The sequence below is a fragment of the Eretmochelys imbricata genome, chromosome 21, assembly GCF_965152235.1.
Source record: "Eretmochelys imbricata isolate rEreImb1 chromosome 21, rEreImb1.hap1, whole genome shotgun sequence".
Lineage (NCBI taxonomy): Eukaryota > Metazoa > Chordata > Testudines > Cheloniidae > Eretmochelys > Eretmochelys imbricata.
This window is the reverse complement of record NC_135592.1, coordinates 18,351,080-18,366,427: the sequence shown is the minus strand read 5'-3', so window position 1 is coordinate 18,366,427 and position 15,348 is coordinate 18,351,080. Positions and strand designations below refer to the sequence as shown.

General features: G+C 50.2%; 1 protein-coding gene across 2 annotated transcripts in view; it reads right to left on the bottom strand.

The window, feature by feature from the left end:
* The window catches only part of KDM5B (lysine demethylase 5B), a 185,349-nt gene that overhangs the window by 28,896 nt on the left and 141,105 nt on the right, over positions 1-15,348 (bottom strand). For both annotated transcript variants that reach the window (XM_077839601.1, XM_077839602.1), the window contains one exon: positions 7,697-7,855. In XM_077839601.1, coding sequence (XP_077695727.1) covers positions 7,697-7,855 — 159 coding nt within the window. The remainder of the gene's footprint in view (positions 1-7,696; positions 7,856-15,348) is intronic.

The window sequence follows — 15,348 nt, the reverse complement described above, 5'->3', positions numbered from 1 at the left end:
CTATGGGAGGACTGGTGGTGACCGAGTATTGATTTGGGTTTGCTTTTTACTCAGGGCCTCACTGTCCCCTCATAACCCAATAAAGCCATGGAGTCCAGGACTGATCTCCAATAGCTGGGAAACATATCCCAAAAACATATCTGTAGAATATGTCAAACTGTCCAAAAGACTGAGGAAACGCAGATTTAGGTGGCACAAGTTTTGACAGTTCAGGTCTCTTAACTCTTTTTCTACCCTCCTATAACTGACGATTCAACCTCAGATCCACTGTCGACCTCACTGGAGACAGCAAGGACGGTGGAGGATGAACAGACAAAATGTAAAACAGATCTGCCAGGTGATGCTGTAACAGTCTTTGGAGGAGGCAAAGATGGACCTGGAGAAACTCTCTTCTGCTTTCACATTTTTTCAGGTGAAGGGGATGTAGATCTAGGAGCGGATGATGCCTTTCTCTCTCTCACCCACATCAGTCCTTTACTCAGATCCAAGGAGTTCTCAGAAACAGACCATCAGCCACCACAGTAAAAGTCCTTTTCAGATCCGGGAGGGCCCCAAGTGGGAATGGATGATGACTTAGAGCCATACCCCTAGAATTTGAAGTTGTACCCAGAACTGACTTAAGTTTCAGACTCAGAACTACAGATGGAAAGCTAACATATGCAACCTAGCAATGCTAACGTTGGCCATCTTCTCCCTCACCTTTTTTTCTTCAGAACAGACACACAGCTGCTTCTGCTTTGGTCAAATGAGCCAATATTCAAGAGGTGGTGTGACACAGCTAACTGGTAGTACAAACAAACGCAAGAGTCCTCTGAATGGAAATCAGTTTGCCTTTCACCCCATCTGCAAACAAATAACTGCATTGAGGATCTTAAAGGGTCTGGTGCGGTCCAAGTGGAAGGCCAGTGCTCTCTTCACATATAGCAATGAAGCTTCTGCTCATCTGTATGCATGTGAGGCCAGTCAGCCTCACCTCAGTCCCCGGAAAAATCATGGAGCATATCCTCAAGGAATCAATTCTGAAGCACTTAGACGAGAGGAAAGTGATCAGGAACAGTCAGCATGGATTCACCAAGGGAAAGTCATGCCTGACTAATCTAATTGCCTTCTATGATGAGATAACTGGTTTTGTGGATGAAGGGAAAGCAGTGGACGTGTTATTCCTCGACTTTAGAAAAGCTTTTGACACTGTCTCCCACAGTATTCTTGTCAGCAAGTTAAAGAAGTATGGACCGGATGGATGCACTACAAGGTGGGTAGAAAGTTAGCTAGATTGTCGGGCTCAACGGGTAGTGATCAATGGCTCCATGTCCAGTTGGCAGCCGGTATCTAGCGGAGTGCCCCAAGGGTCGGTCTTGGGGCCAGTTTTGTTCAATATCTTCATTAATGATCTGGAGGATGGTGTGGATTGCACTCTCAGCAAATTTGCGGATGATACTAAACTAGGAGGAGTGGTAGATACGCTGGAGGGCAGGGATAGGATACAGAGGGACCTAGACAAATTAGAGGATTGGGCCAAAAGAAATCTGATGAGGTTCAACAAGGACAAGTGCAGAGTCCTGCACTTAGGACGGAAGAATCCAATGCACCGCTACAGACTAGGGACCGAATGGCTAGGCAGCAGTTCTGCAGAGAAGGACCTAGGGGAGATAGTGGACGAGAAGCTGGATATGAGTCAACAGTGTGCCCTTGTTGCCAAGAAGGCCAACGGCATTTTGGGGTGTATAAGTAGGGGCATTGCCAGCAGATCGAGGGACGTGATCGTTCCCCTCTATTCGACATTGGTGAGGCCTCATCTGGAGAACTGTGTCCAGTTTTGGGCCCCACACTACAAGAAGGATGTGGAGAAATTGGAGAGAGTCCAGCGAAGGGCAACAAAAATGATTAGGGGACTGGAACACATGAGTTATGAGGAGAGGCTGAGGGAACTGGGATTGTTTAGCCTGCAGAAGAGAAGAATGAGGGGGGATTTGATAGCTGCTTTTAACTACCTGAAAGGTGGATCCAAAGAGGATGGATCTAGACTATTTTCAGTGATAGCAGATGACAGGACAAGGAGTAATGGTCTCAAGTTGCAGGGGGGGAGGTTTAGGTTGGATATTAGGAAAAACTTTTTCACTAAGAGGGTGGTGAAACACTGGAATGAGTTACCTAGGGAGGTGGTGGAATCCCCTTCCTTAGAAGTTTTTAAGGCCAGGCTTGACACAGCCCTGGCTGGGATGATTTAGTGGAGATTGGTCCTGCTCTGGGCAAGGGGTTGGACTTGATGGCCTCCAGAGGTCCCTTCCAACTCTGTTATTCTATGAGGCTTCAGGAAAAATGTTGAGAAGTAAATTGCCTGATTCATGTGGAAATTGGAAATGACCTATGTTAATAATTTTGGGTGAGGGCAGAGGTAAACTTTATCCTTACGGAAAAATATAAGGAGATTCTGGACTCAAGGCTCTCAATTCACCCATTCTCCTTGCTGAGGTTATGACAACCAGAAATGCCACTTTCACAAAGAGGTGGAAAAAAGCAATCTACTACTCACTGGAGGGTGGAACCCTGAAATCACTGCCAAATGTACTTTAATGGAACTGTCAGGCCTTGCTTCTTTTAGGTGCAAGAAATAATCCAAAAAATGATTAAGCCTGCACTGGAGAGACACTTCTCTATTCAGACCGGATAGAAAAATATTTTTATTTGGCCAGGTAAGTACACCTAGTTGAAGGCTCTCTGTTGTTCAGAAGCACCTCCTCAATGTTTTTCAAGAAAGTCATTTCTAGTGGTGTTAGCCACGAAGCATCCACTCTGTCAAGTGGAAGGCCTATAGGTTGGGATGGGACAGACAGCCATGTTCCTGAGAATTCACGTCTGAATCTAATGGGATTGGTAGAGGAGGCCTTGCTAAAATGGTTGAGAAGCAGTGTTGTCAAAGCCATGCTGGTGCTATTAATATGAGGCAACCATGAACCCGCTTGGCCTCAAATAGGGCTATCGAAGTAAAGGCATACAGCAGGGAGTTCATCCATGATAACAGAGAAGCATCCAAAGATCCAGTGCTGTGACTCTCTTGGGAGCAAAACTGATGGCATTTTCTGTTTGCCTTTGTTGCGAACAGGTCCACTTGTGGAGTTCCCCACAGCTGGAAGATGGATCTGGCTATGTCTGGACATAGTGACCATTTGTGGTGAGGGGAGAAAGACTTGCTTAGGTGATCTGCCAATGTTTTGTGCTCCCCTGAGAGGTAAGCAGTTTTGAGGAAACTGAGTTGGTTATACAGAACTCCCAAAGTAGAACTGCCTCCTGGCACAGTGGTAAGGAATACACCTTTCCTTGTCTGTTTAGAAAACACAGTTGCTATATTGGCCGTTAACACTAACAGATGTTTTTTGGCAGAATACAGGCAGTCCTCGGACTTACGACACAATTGATTCCTGAAAATTGCATCGTAAGTTGAAATGTCGTAACTCAGAATCACAATCCACTCCATTGCAGGACCGAGTGTCATAAACCAATTGTTGTAAGTCGAATCAGGGTGTTAATTCCAATGCCGCGGATGCACTCTCCGGAGCTCAATCACATTGCTGTCTGGGCAAGGGGTGAACTCCACCTCTGAGCCAGAGAAGTTGTCACCCCCTGCAATCGAGGCCTGGGTCTGACAGCTCACCTTTGCTGCCGGCAACTGGTGCCGGGAGTGGTCCGACTGATGCCAGGAGTAGGGAGAGTGGCGCCGGATCAGGGAGAGACCTCAAGGTCTCAGCGATGGTGACCAACAGCCCGACGAAGACTGGCGTCGAGGAGATTGTCTACGCCTGGGCGAGCCACAGTGCATAGACAGGGATTGGGTGCGCGTTGTTAATGATTCGTAGTGGCGAGCCAGAGACCTGAGCCAACATGGAGACTAAGAACGTGGCAACCTAGGGCTCTGTCGTGGCTCCGGAGATCAGTAGTGCTCGCTGTCTTGTGCGAGGCCTTGCTTGGCAGGCTTGTCCTCGCAGGGAGCCATAGCCGGTTCCATTGCTGCACACGGTGCTGGCTGTGGTGGGGGTACTCTTAAATCTTCAGGCGCTGGGAGCTGAGAGGAGGTCAGCTGTGCCTTCAGCTTGGGCCCCTTTACCGCTCCCTGGAGTTGGTGGTGGGTCCTTTTGTGGGGAAGAACTCCGCCGGGCTGAGCCCTTTTGCGGGTCTGCAGTGGGTGTAAGGCCCAACTGGGTCCTTTACCCAGAGCCTGCTAGTCGGGCTTGCTTGGTGCCGACTTCTTTGTTTTTTTCTTCGGCACCAGCAATGGGGCTCAGTGCCGGGAAAAGCCCAGTGACAGAGGTGCACTACACACAGAAGCCAAAGCGCTGGGTGCCGTGTCAGGATGTGCCGGCTCCAAAGCTGGGCTTAGGGCAGCCTGCATCAGGAAGGCCCCGAGACACATGTCCTGCTCTCTGTGTCTGAGGACGACAGTTCTTACAGATGCGACAGTGCTCTTTTATGTGGGATTCCCCAAGGCAGCTTGCACAACTCTCATGCGGGTCACTAACAGGCATAGGTCTGTTACATGTGGAGCAAGGTTTAAAACCCAGAGACCGGGACATGCACCACCTGGGGCAATGTCCACCCCCCCACCCCCCCCCACTATCTGACTAAACACTTAACAGCTACTTAACAACTGACTAACAAACAATTAAACTATTTACAGCTAGAAGAACAAGGCTGAGATAGGAGAGAAAACCACTGACTGCTTGCAAAGCAAGGGACAGAGGCGCGCCAAGTGTCCACTATGTGCCAATGGGGCCTGATACACCGCAGCAGGAGCGTGCCACTCCATAGGGCGCCACAGCCTGCCCTACAGATACCGCTAAGGCAAAAGTCTCCGATGAACACGCACATGGTCATGCACACACCTACAATGGAATCGACATTAGCAAGCAGTTGAAGAAGAATTTATATGGTGGCTAGAAGTAACAATCCAGGGAAGCACATTGGATGTTACAAGAGCAATACACTACTATTTGATAAGGGCTGAGGAATACAGGAAATTGCCTAGACTGTCTCGGCAGTCACATCCCAATATCGTTCTAAGTGGGTTAGACTCTACTGAAGAGTGTTATAAACATGCCAATGCTCCTCTTCCAGAAGTGCGTAGAGACACTGTGTTGCCGCCATATAGATTTTCTTCTTTAATGACAGGATAATCCATGGGGCTGCTGTTGTGGCTTTGAAATCTCAGAATAGGGTGCCCTCACTTAAGCTTTATAAGATCTTTTGGTACAAAGTCCCCTTCCTGGTAGCGCTACTGCTATTGAGGTTGGTAGGGCTATTGAGAATTAATACCTATGTTGTATTAATACCTAAGGTGCCACAAGTACTCCTTTTCTTTTTATGTTGTATGAAATTTCCTTTTTGTTTGTTCTAACTGGAGGTTCACATTCAGATCCTATGATGTCCTCAAAGGATGAGAGTAGGAGAAACCCTGTATTCAATAGGGTTTTGGTTTGTAAGCAAAAATATTCAATCAATGTTTAGACCTTCTTCTGTTTTGCCAGTTTGCAAACTAAACTACTGAAGTGTTCAGGCACAGGAATCTTTCCTGACTGTCCAGCTCTAGTGGTGATTCAGAGTTTGCCCTCCTCAAGAGCAGAACTCTGGGAAGAAAAAAAAAAAAGAAGAGTAATATGTGTGTGGATTTGGGTTTTTTAAGGTTTCTTAGGAGTTGCTGTCTTTCTGTCCCAAGAGGGAGGGGTCCCTGTGCTTCAATGTAATTTCTCTGGAATCCACCCACCCAAGGATAGGCATTGGAGCAAATCCAGATTATGTGAAGAGCCCAATAGGGGGCTTGAAAGTCTGAAAGAAAATCTGAAAGACCTAGTAACTTGGTCTTTGTTCAGTAAATCAAGTCGCATTTTGTATATATATATATGGATTTCTCACCTACTGCAGTCATCCAATGATGCATGAGAAATGGGAGTGCTTTGTTCCAGGTGGGCCTTGAGTGGGCCTGGTTGATTGAGTGGAGGGTAAGGCTTTGAGCAGGGACAACTGCTTCACGCCAGCAGCCTTATAAAAAAAGGCAGCCAGTTGCGAACAGCGGAGAGGCTAACAGAGGGAGTTGGCCTGGGAGTTCACCTGGGGAGAGCCCACTAAGGAGTTCATCTTACAGGCTTCTCCGACCTTTCAACTACCTGAAAGGGGGTTCGAAAGAGGACGGATCTAGACTGTTCTCAGTGGTAGCAGATGACAGAACAAGGAGTAATGGTCTCAAGTTGCAGTGTGGGAGGTTTAGGTTGAATATTAGGAAAAACTTTTTCACTAGGAGGGTGGTGAAGCACTGGAATAGGTTGCCTAGGGAGGTGGTGGAATCTCCTTCCTTAGAGGTTTTTAAGGCCCGGCTTGACAAAGCCCTGGCTGGGATGATTTAGTTGGGGATTGGTCCTCCTTTGAGCAGGAGGTTGGACTAGATGACCTCCTGAGGTCCCTTCCAACCCTGATATTCTATGATTCTATGAAATGGAGATGTTATATGCTTCTTGCCTGGGCACAGATTACCCAAAGCACTCCTTGCTGTGAGGGAAACCCTTTTCTACCTCAGACTTAGAACCAGTTTCTCTGGCTGAGCTGCTGTGCCCCTACTTCGCAGGCCACAAACCAATTCATCTTCTGAACCTGAAACAGAGCTTCACAGAAGAAGCAACCTTGAATTTGGAAAGCATCTCTGATATGAACAGGAGTGGGAATCCTTTCTGAAGGAAACCTGCTACTCTTGGTTGAGCTTGCCCACAGTGGAAGGAGGCATCATAAGGCCCTGATGTGTTGGTTTGACTCAGAGCTTTATGTCCTGGCAAAAGGAAGGTCACCTAGCTAGTAGTAGGCAGAGCAGAGATTGCCCTCAGAAGCTTCTGAAAGGCAACCTCACAAATCCAGCACCTCTTAGACTTTGCTAGGAACGCACAGAGCAATTCTGCATACGTGTGTGCTGGGTCAGGGGTGAGGGAAAGAGTGGAAAGACAAAGCCCAGTAGAGAGATGCTGCACCAGAGAGCTGGAGCCTCAGTACCCTGGTGATTCCCAAGCTGAAGAGAGGAGATATAAACTGAAATAATAGAATCATAGAATATCAAGGTTGGAAGGGAGCTCAGGAGGTCATCTAGTCCAACCCCCTGCTCAAAGCAGGACCGATCCACAACTAAATCATCCCAAACAGGGCTTTGTCAAGCCTGACCTTAAAAACCTCTAAGGAAGGAGATTCCACCACCTCCCTAGGTAGCCCATTCCAGTACCTCACCACCCTCCTAGTGAAATAGTGTTTCCTAATATCCAACCTAAACCTCCCCCACTGCAACTTGAGACCATTACTCCTTGTTCTTTCATCTGCTACCACTGAGAACAGCCTAGATCCATCCTCTTTGGAACCCCCTTTCAAGTAGTTGAAAGCAGCTATCAGAAATGAGATTGCTATTGCCCAAATACAGAAATAAAATCTAAAATATAGAAAAACAAACTAGTGAGAAAAAGCCAAATTGACTGCTTCTTCCATCGCTAGAGGCAGAACTGAAGAGGGGGCAAGACTTAGCAACACCACAAGACTCCTCAAAATTCTACACCCCCTTGTGGAGAGCTGGGAGAGAAGCTGGGCAGCAGGGAGACAGTAGAGATGCAAGTAGGATATAAAATCAAGTGGGGAAAAAGCCCTAAGAGGAGCCTGTATTTCCAAGTTTAATACATACCGCAGAGGCAGTCTCCTTACTCTCACACAGAGCTCTTTCCAGATCACAAAGACTCTCCAGCCTGGTCCCTCTCTTCTTTCCATTTGGCACTGGCTCCTTTAATTTTTTCTGTTTCCTTTTAAGATTCAGTGTTCCAATATCACATCTGGGAGACAACACCTAAGACACAGCCAAAGCACAACTGTCTGGAGCATTTCTCAGTGCATTTATTCTCGCATAACACATGGCCATGCACTCATAAGTCCATTTAAGTACCCTAAAACTTTGACTAACTAAAGGTTATGCTGGGGGAAAAACAAAAGCCAGAGGACTGAAAAAACGGTTACTCACCTCTCGTAACTGTTGTTCTTCGAGATGCGTTGCTCATGTCCATTCCAATAGGTGTGTGAGCGCGCCGCATGCATGATTGCCGGAAGCTTTTCCCTAGTGGTACCCATCAGGTTGGCAGTGGAGACCCCTAGAGTGGCGCCCTCATGGTGATGTATATATGACCCTGCCGACCCGCCACTCATTCAGTTCCTTCTTGCCGGAAGACTCCAACAATGGGGAGGCGGGCGGGATTTGGAATGGACATGAGCAACACATCTCGAAGAACAACAGTTACGAGAGATGAGTAACCATTTTTTTCTTCTTTGAGTGATTGCTCATGTGCATTCCCAATAAGTGACATCCAAGTGGTTACTCCAGAGGAGGGGTTGGAGTTCACCTGACTGTTGACTGAAGGACTGCCAAACCAAAAGCAGCAGCATCCCTCACCTGCTGGTAATGGCGTAATGGGAAACGAAGGCGTGGACTGAAGACCACGTTGCTGCCTTGCAGATGTCCAGGATAGGGACCTGCGCCAGGAAAACTACAGACGTCGCTTGCGCTCTGGTGGAATGCACTGTAATAGGCGGAGCTGGAATTTTAGCCAGGTCATAGCACGTCCTGATGCAGGACATGATCCATGATGAGATAGGAAACCCCCTCATCCTTTCCGCAATTGCAATAAAAAACTGTGGTGATTTACGGAACAGCTTTGTGCGTTCAGTGTAAAAGGCTAAGGCCTGTCTAAAATCTAAGGTGTGAAACATGTGCTCCCTGCTGGTGGCATGGGGTTTAGAGAAGAACACAGGCAAGAATATATCCTGGTTCACATGAAACTGGGAGACCACTTTGGGCAAAAATGCAGGGTGGGGGCATAGCTGCACCTTGTCTTTATAAAACACAGTGTACAGGGGTTTGGAGGTCAGGGCTCTGAGCTCGGACACCTTCCTCGCAGAGGTTATAGCTACTAGGAAGGCCACCTTCCAGGACAGATAGGAGAGAGGGCAGGTAGCCATAGGCTCAAAGGGAGGCCTCATGAGAGAGGATAGGACCAGGTTCAGGTCCTAGGAGGGGGGAATGGGCCGACATACAGGTGGGTAAAGTCTGTCAAAGCCCTTAAGGAACCTGCCCACCATAGGGTTACTGAATACTGATCCCCCCAGCATTCCTGGGGGGAAGGCCAAAATGGCCACCAGGTGTACCCTTAGGGATGATATCCCCAACCCTTGGCGCTTGAGGTCCAAGAGGTAGTCTAGGACAAGGGAATTGGGGTTGATTGTGGTTCAGATCCTCTTTGTTGGGACCAAATGGAGAAACCCTTCCACTTGGCCAGATATGTGGCTCGAGTGGAGGGTTTTCTGCTTCCCTACAGGACTTCCCTGACCGAGTTCGAGCACTGAAGTTCCAAAGGGTTCAACCATGGAGTTTCCAAGCTGTGAGGTGGAGGGACTCCAGGTTGGGGTGCTACAGCTGGCCGTGGTCCTGCGAAATTTAGGGATGGGCAAATGGGGAGCGCTATTGGTGTGACCACTGAAAGGTTCAGCAATAGGGTGAACCAGTGCTGGCGGGGCCACGCTGGTGCTATCAGGATCAACGAGGCCCTGTCCTGGCGAACCTTGAGGAGCACTCTGTGTATGAGGGGGAACGGTGGGAATGCATACATTGCGTGCCCCGCCCAAGATAGGTGAAAGGCGTCCGCAATGGAGCCTGGGCTGTGGTTCAGGAAGGAGCAGAACCTCTGGCACTTCCTGTTGCCTTGCATGGCAAACAGGTCTGTATGGGGAAAGCCCCATTTCTGGAAAATTGAGTGGGTGATATCCGATCTGAGGGACCACTCGTGTCCCTGGAATGAGTGGCTGAGGCAGTCTGCCAGCTCGTTCTGCACCCCAGGAAGGTAAGACGCCTGCAGGTGTATGGAGTGTGTGATGCAAAAATCCCACAGGGCGAGGGCTTCCCGACAGAGGGGAGAGGAGTGAGCACCACCCTGTTTGTTTATATAAAACATCGCTGCGGTGTTGTCTGTGAGTACTGATACGCACCTGTCCTGGAGACGGCTCTGGAACGTCTGGCATGCCAGGCGAACCACTCTCAACTCTCGGACATTGATGTGCAGCGACAGCTCTGCCTGGGACCAGAGGCCTTGGGTTCTGACAATGCCCAGATGAGCTCCCCAACTGAGCGCCGAAGCGGCCGTAACCAGGACAATCGTCAGTTGGGGCTTTGCGAAAGGTACTCCCACACAGACCATCTGAGGATGGAGCCACCAGTGGAGGGAGCTGAGTATTCGCGGGGGGAGGGTCACTACTGAGTCCAATGGATCCCTGCCCTGCCTGTGCACCTGTGCTAGCCACGCTTGTAGAGGTCGAAGGCGGAGCCTGGTGTGTCACACTACGTATGTGCAGACTGCCATATGTCCCAGAAGCCCCATACAGTTTCTGGCTGTGCTGGTTGAGAAACAAAGAAGGGTATGAATAATGTCAGAGATTGCTTTGAAGTGTAGCTCTGGGAGGAATGCCCTCATGACCGTAGAGTCCAGGAGGGCTCCAATGAACTCTATCCTCTGAGTGGGGGTCAGGATAGACATGGGTACATTCAGTGTAAGGCCCAGCCTGAGGAACGTGTCCCTGATCAGGGATACATGCTGCACTACCCTTCTTTGGGATGCTGCCTTGAGAAGCCAGTCGTCCAGGTATGGGAAAACCTGGACCTGGCGCCTGTGGACAAACGCTGCCACTACCGCCATACACTTGGTGAAAACCCGAGGGGCGGTAGAATCATAGAATATCAGGGTTGGAAGGGACCCCTGAAGGTCATCTAGTCCAACCCCTTGCTCGAAGCAGGACCAATTCCCAGTTAAATCATCCCAGCCAGGGCTTTGTCAAGCCTGACCTTAAAAACCTCTAAGGAAGGAGATTCCACCACCTCCCTAGGTAATGCATTCCAGTGTTTCACCACCCTCTTAGTGAAAAAGTTTTTCCTAATATCCAATCTAAACCTCCCCAACTGCAACTTGAAACCATTACTCCTCGTTCTGTCATCTGCTACCATTGAGAACAGTCTAGAGCCATCCTCTTTGGAACCCCCTTTCAGGTAGTTGAAAGCAGCTATCAAATCCCCCCTCATTCTTCTCTTCTGCAGGCTAAACAATCCCAGCTCCCTCAGCCTCTCCTCATAAGTCATGTGTTCTAGACCCCTAATCATTTTTGTTGCCCTTCGCTGGACTCTCTCCAATTTATCCACATCCTTCTTGTAGTGTGGGGCCCAAAACTGGACACAGTACTCCAGATGAGGCCTCACCAATGTCGAATAGAGGGGGACGATCACGTCCCTCGATCTGCTCGCTATGCCCCTACTTATACATCCCAAAATGCCATTTGCCTTCTTGGCAACAAGGGCACACTGCTGACTCATATCCAGCTTCTCGTCCACTGTCACCCCTAGGTCCTTTTCCGCAGAACTGCTGCCTAGCCATTCGGTCCCTAGTCTGTAGCGGTGCATTGGATTCTTCCATCCTAAGTGCAGGACCCTGCACTTATCCTTATTGAACCTCATCAGATTTCTTTTGGCCCAATCCTCCAATTTGTCTAGGTCCTTCTGTATCCTATCCCTCCCCTCCAGCGTATCTACCACTCCTCCCAGTTTAGTATCATCCGCAGATTTGCTGAGAGTGCAATCCACACCATCCTCCAGATCATTTATGAAGATATTGAACAAAACCGGCCCTAGGACCGACCCTTGGGGCACTCCACTTGATACCAGCTGCCAACTAGACATGGAGCCATTGATCACTACCCGTTGAGCCCGACAATCTAGCCAGCTTTCTACCCACCTTATAGTGCATTCATCCAGCCCATACTTCCTTAACTTGCTGACAAGAATACTGTGGGAGACCGTGTCAAAAGCTTTGCTAAAGTCAAGAAACAATACATCCACTGCTTTCCCTTCATCCACAGAACCAGTAATCTCATCATAAAAGGCAATTAGATTAGTCAGGCATGACCTTCCCTTGGTGAATCCATGCTGGCTGTTCCTGATCACTTTCCTCTCATGCAAGTGCTTCAGGATTGATTCTTTGAGGACCTGCTCCATGATTTTTCCAGGCTGAACGGAAGCACCCTGAACTGGTAGTGATGGCCACTGACTATGAACCTGAGAAAACGCCTGTGAGAAGGGATAACTGAAATATGGAAATACACGTCCTTCAAGTCGAGGGTGGCGTACCAGTCTCCCGGCTCCATTGAGGGAATGATGGTGGCCAGAGAGACCATGTGAAACTTCACCTTTTTTTATGTATGAGTTGAGGTCTCGCAGGTCCAGGATAGGCCAAAGCCCCACCCTGGCTTTGGGGATAAGGAAATAATGGGAGTAGAAACCCTTGCCCCTGAATTCCTGAGGGACCTCCTCTATCACCCCTAGTGCTAGAAGCAACTGAACCTCCTGTAAAAGAAGTTGCTCATGAGCGACGGGGAAGGGGGTTGGGAGGGCGGTAGGGAGCAGAATTGGATAGAATATCCTGCCCCTACCATGCAGAGGACCCAGCGATCTGACGTGATCTGAGCCCAAGCCCAGTAGAAGCGGGAGAGTCGGTTCACAATGGGACGGGAAGGATCCGGTAAGGCGACTGGTGCGCCGTCCTCGTGCGTAACTTCAAAAGTTAGGCTTAGGGCCAGGAAGCTGTTTAGTCGAACGCTGGCCTTGGCCCAAAGAGGGCTGTGGGTGCCTCCTATTGTTTCTGCCCCCCCTTCTAGGCGGGTCCCACCTAGGGGGTCCTTGGTAGAAGCAAGATGGGGACTGAGGCCTAAAAGGTCTTCTCTGAGGTGTAGGGGTGTGATCTTAGCGTGGCCCGTGAGTCCTTGAGGCTGCGTAAACGTTTGTCTGTATTTTGGGCAAACAGGTCCTCACGGACAAAGGGAAGGTATTTTGGACCTCAGGAGGGATACCCGAGACCTGGAGCCATGCACTATGTCTCATAGTGATGGCGGTGGCCATAGCTCTAGCTGCTGAATCCGCCGCATCGAGGGCTGCTTGAAGAGCAGTTCTAGAGACCACCCTGCCTTCCTCCAGGAGGGCTCCGAACTCCCTACGTGAATCAGTCGGGATAAACTCCTGGAACTTGGCCAATACTGACCAGGAATTAAAGGCGTATCAGCCTAGCACTGCCTGTTGGTTAGCTATTCGAAGCTGGAGACCCCCAGTTGAATAGACTTTACAGCTGAAGAGGTCCAGCTTCTTTGTGTCACGTGACTTAGGAACAGAACCCAGTTGACCCTGCCGCTCCTTATGATTTACAGTGTTTACGACCAACATACCTGGCTGGGGGTGTGTAAAAAGGTGCTCACAGCCCTTTTGTGGTACAAAGTAGTGTCTCTCCACACCCTCAGCCGTCAGTAGTATAGAGGCTGGAGTCTGCCAAAGCACGTTGGTGGTGGTCTGGATAGACTTTATGAGGGGCAATGCAACCCTGGAGGGACCCTCCGGGGCGAGGATATTTACTATGGGGTCTAAGTCCTTGGCAACTTCCTCCGCCTGGAGGTTAAGATTAATTGCCACCCTCCTAAGTAGGTCCTGGAGGCCCTTGACAGCCATTGGTGGTAAAGCGGTGGATGTGCCTGCCACAGCCTCATCAGGCGAAGAAGAGGAAGACGTTCCCAGAACCGGGTCCTCCTGCCCCTCCGGCTGTCTAGAGGCCAGATGTGGTAACTCAGGAGGCCTGACAATGACCCACTGAGTGGCCCTCTATTGTCGGTGGAGTGGCAGCTGTGGCTGATCGACAGTCACATCCCGTGTAGGGTCCTCCGGTGCCTTAGGGGAGCGGCATGCCGTTGATGATGCTGATAGAGGGGCACGGGGCCCCGACACCACCGACACAGGTCTAGACCCTTGGCCTTGTGCCTGATGATAGGCCCAGGGGGTCCAAAAGGGCCATTGTACTGTGCCTTGCCATTGGGGTGGCCAAGTGGCTATGGGCATCTCTTGCTCCACCAGCCGATGGTGCCGGAAACGATGTCAGGACTGAGATCGGTAATGACTGCATCGGGACCGTGAAGATTCGGCCTCCGACTCCAATGCCAACCACGGTGGAGTGGAGCCCGATGGTGCCGGAGAGCGGTAGCGAGGGGATGAAGACTGGCGCCATAGCATCATGGGTTTACCACGGTGCTGGATTAGTGGTGGTGCCATCATCGGTGCCGGCATCGCTGTCCCCAATGGTGCCGTAGCCATCGGAACCGCCATCATCGGTGCTGCCATTATAGGTACTGACATCGAAGGCAAAGTTGTTGGTGGTATAGCAGCGCCCCTCGGCGCCGGGCACTCTGCTACGGTTGGTACCAACGCCGGTAGCTGAGTCTGCAGGCCCGGATCTCGCACATGCGGGGCCGGGTACTGCGACATCATATCAATGAGGTTGCAGGCCGCCTCATAGGTGTCCGGAGTGGAGGGGAGGTCAAGCTCTTCCTCCAATTGCCCATGGGTAGGAAAATTTATTCCCACCAGACTCAAGGGCTCTGCAGCCGGGCCTACACTGACAGCATTGGCTCTTGAGGGCCTTGCCGGGGGTGTCCAACTGGAGGACACACCCCACTGTGATCACACTTCAGCTTCCTGACAGGGGAACAGCCTCTGTCTGGCTTCTTTTTCTTATGTGGCACTGGAGAATGGGATTGGTGCCTACGCGAGGCACTGGCATTGTGTGCTGGGGAACGGTGCCAGTGGCTCCTTGCCGGGTCCTTCCTCAGTGCCGGGACATCCCGCACCGAGGCTGGCGCACTGCATACTGAGGAGACCGGAGTCGGTTCCATCTGTGGCTGAAGGGCTGACTCCACCAAAAGGAGTTTCAGGCAGTAGTCCCGCTCTTTCTTTGTTCTGGGTTTAAAGCCCCTGCAAATAGGGCACTTATCTGTTTGGCGGCCCTCGCCGAGACGCTTGAGACACTCGGCATGCGGCTTACTTGTGGGCATAGGCTTCCCACACCTCTCGCACGCTTTAAACCCCTGCGGCCAAGGCATGCCCCAGTGCCAGGGACAGTAGAACAAACGGGGGCGGGGGAACCCGCTGGGAGAACAATAACTACAACTATTAACAACTTGAATAACTATCTACACTGAAGACAAAGGAAACCACTAGGCTAAGTAACTTGCGAGCAAGCACTAAGCTGTTCCAACGACCGTCACGGGCGATAAGAAGGAACTGAATGGGTGGCGGGTCAGCAGGGTCATATATACATTGCCATGAGGGCGCCACTCTAGGGGTCTCCACTGTCGACCTGATGGGTACCGCTAGGGAAAAGCTTCTGGCGATCGTGCATGCGACACGCACACACACCTATTGGAATGCACATAAGCAAT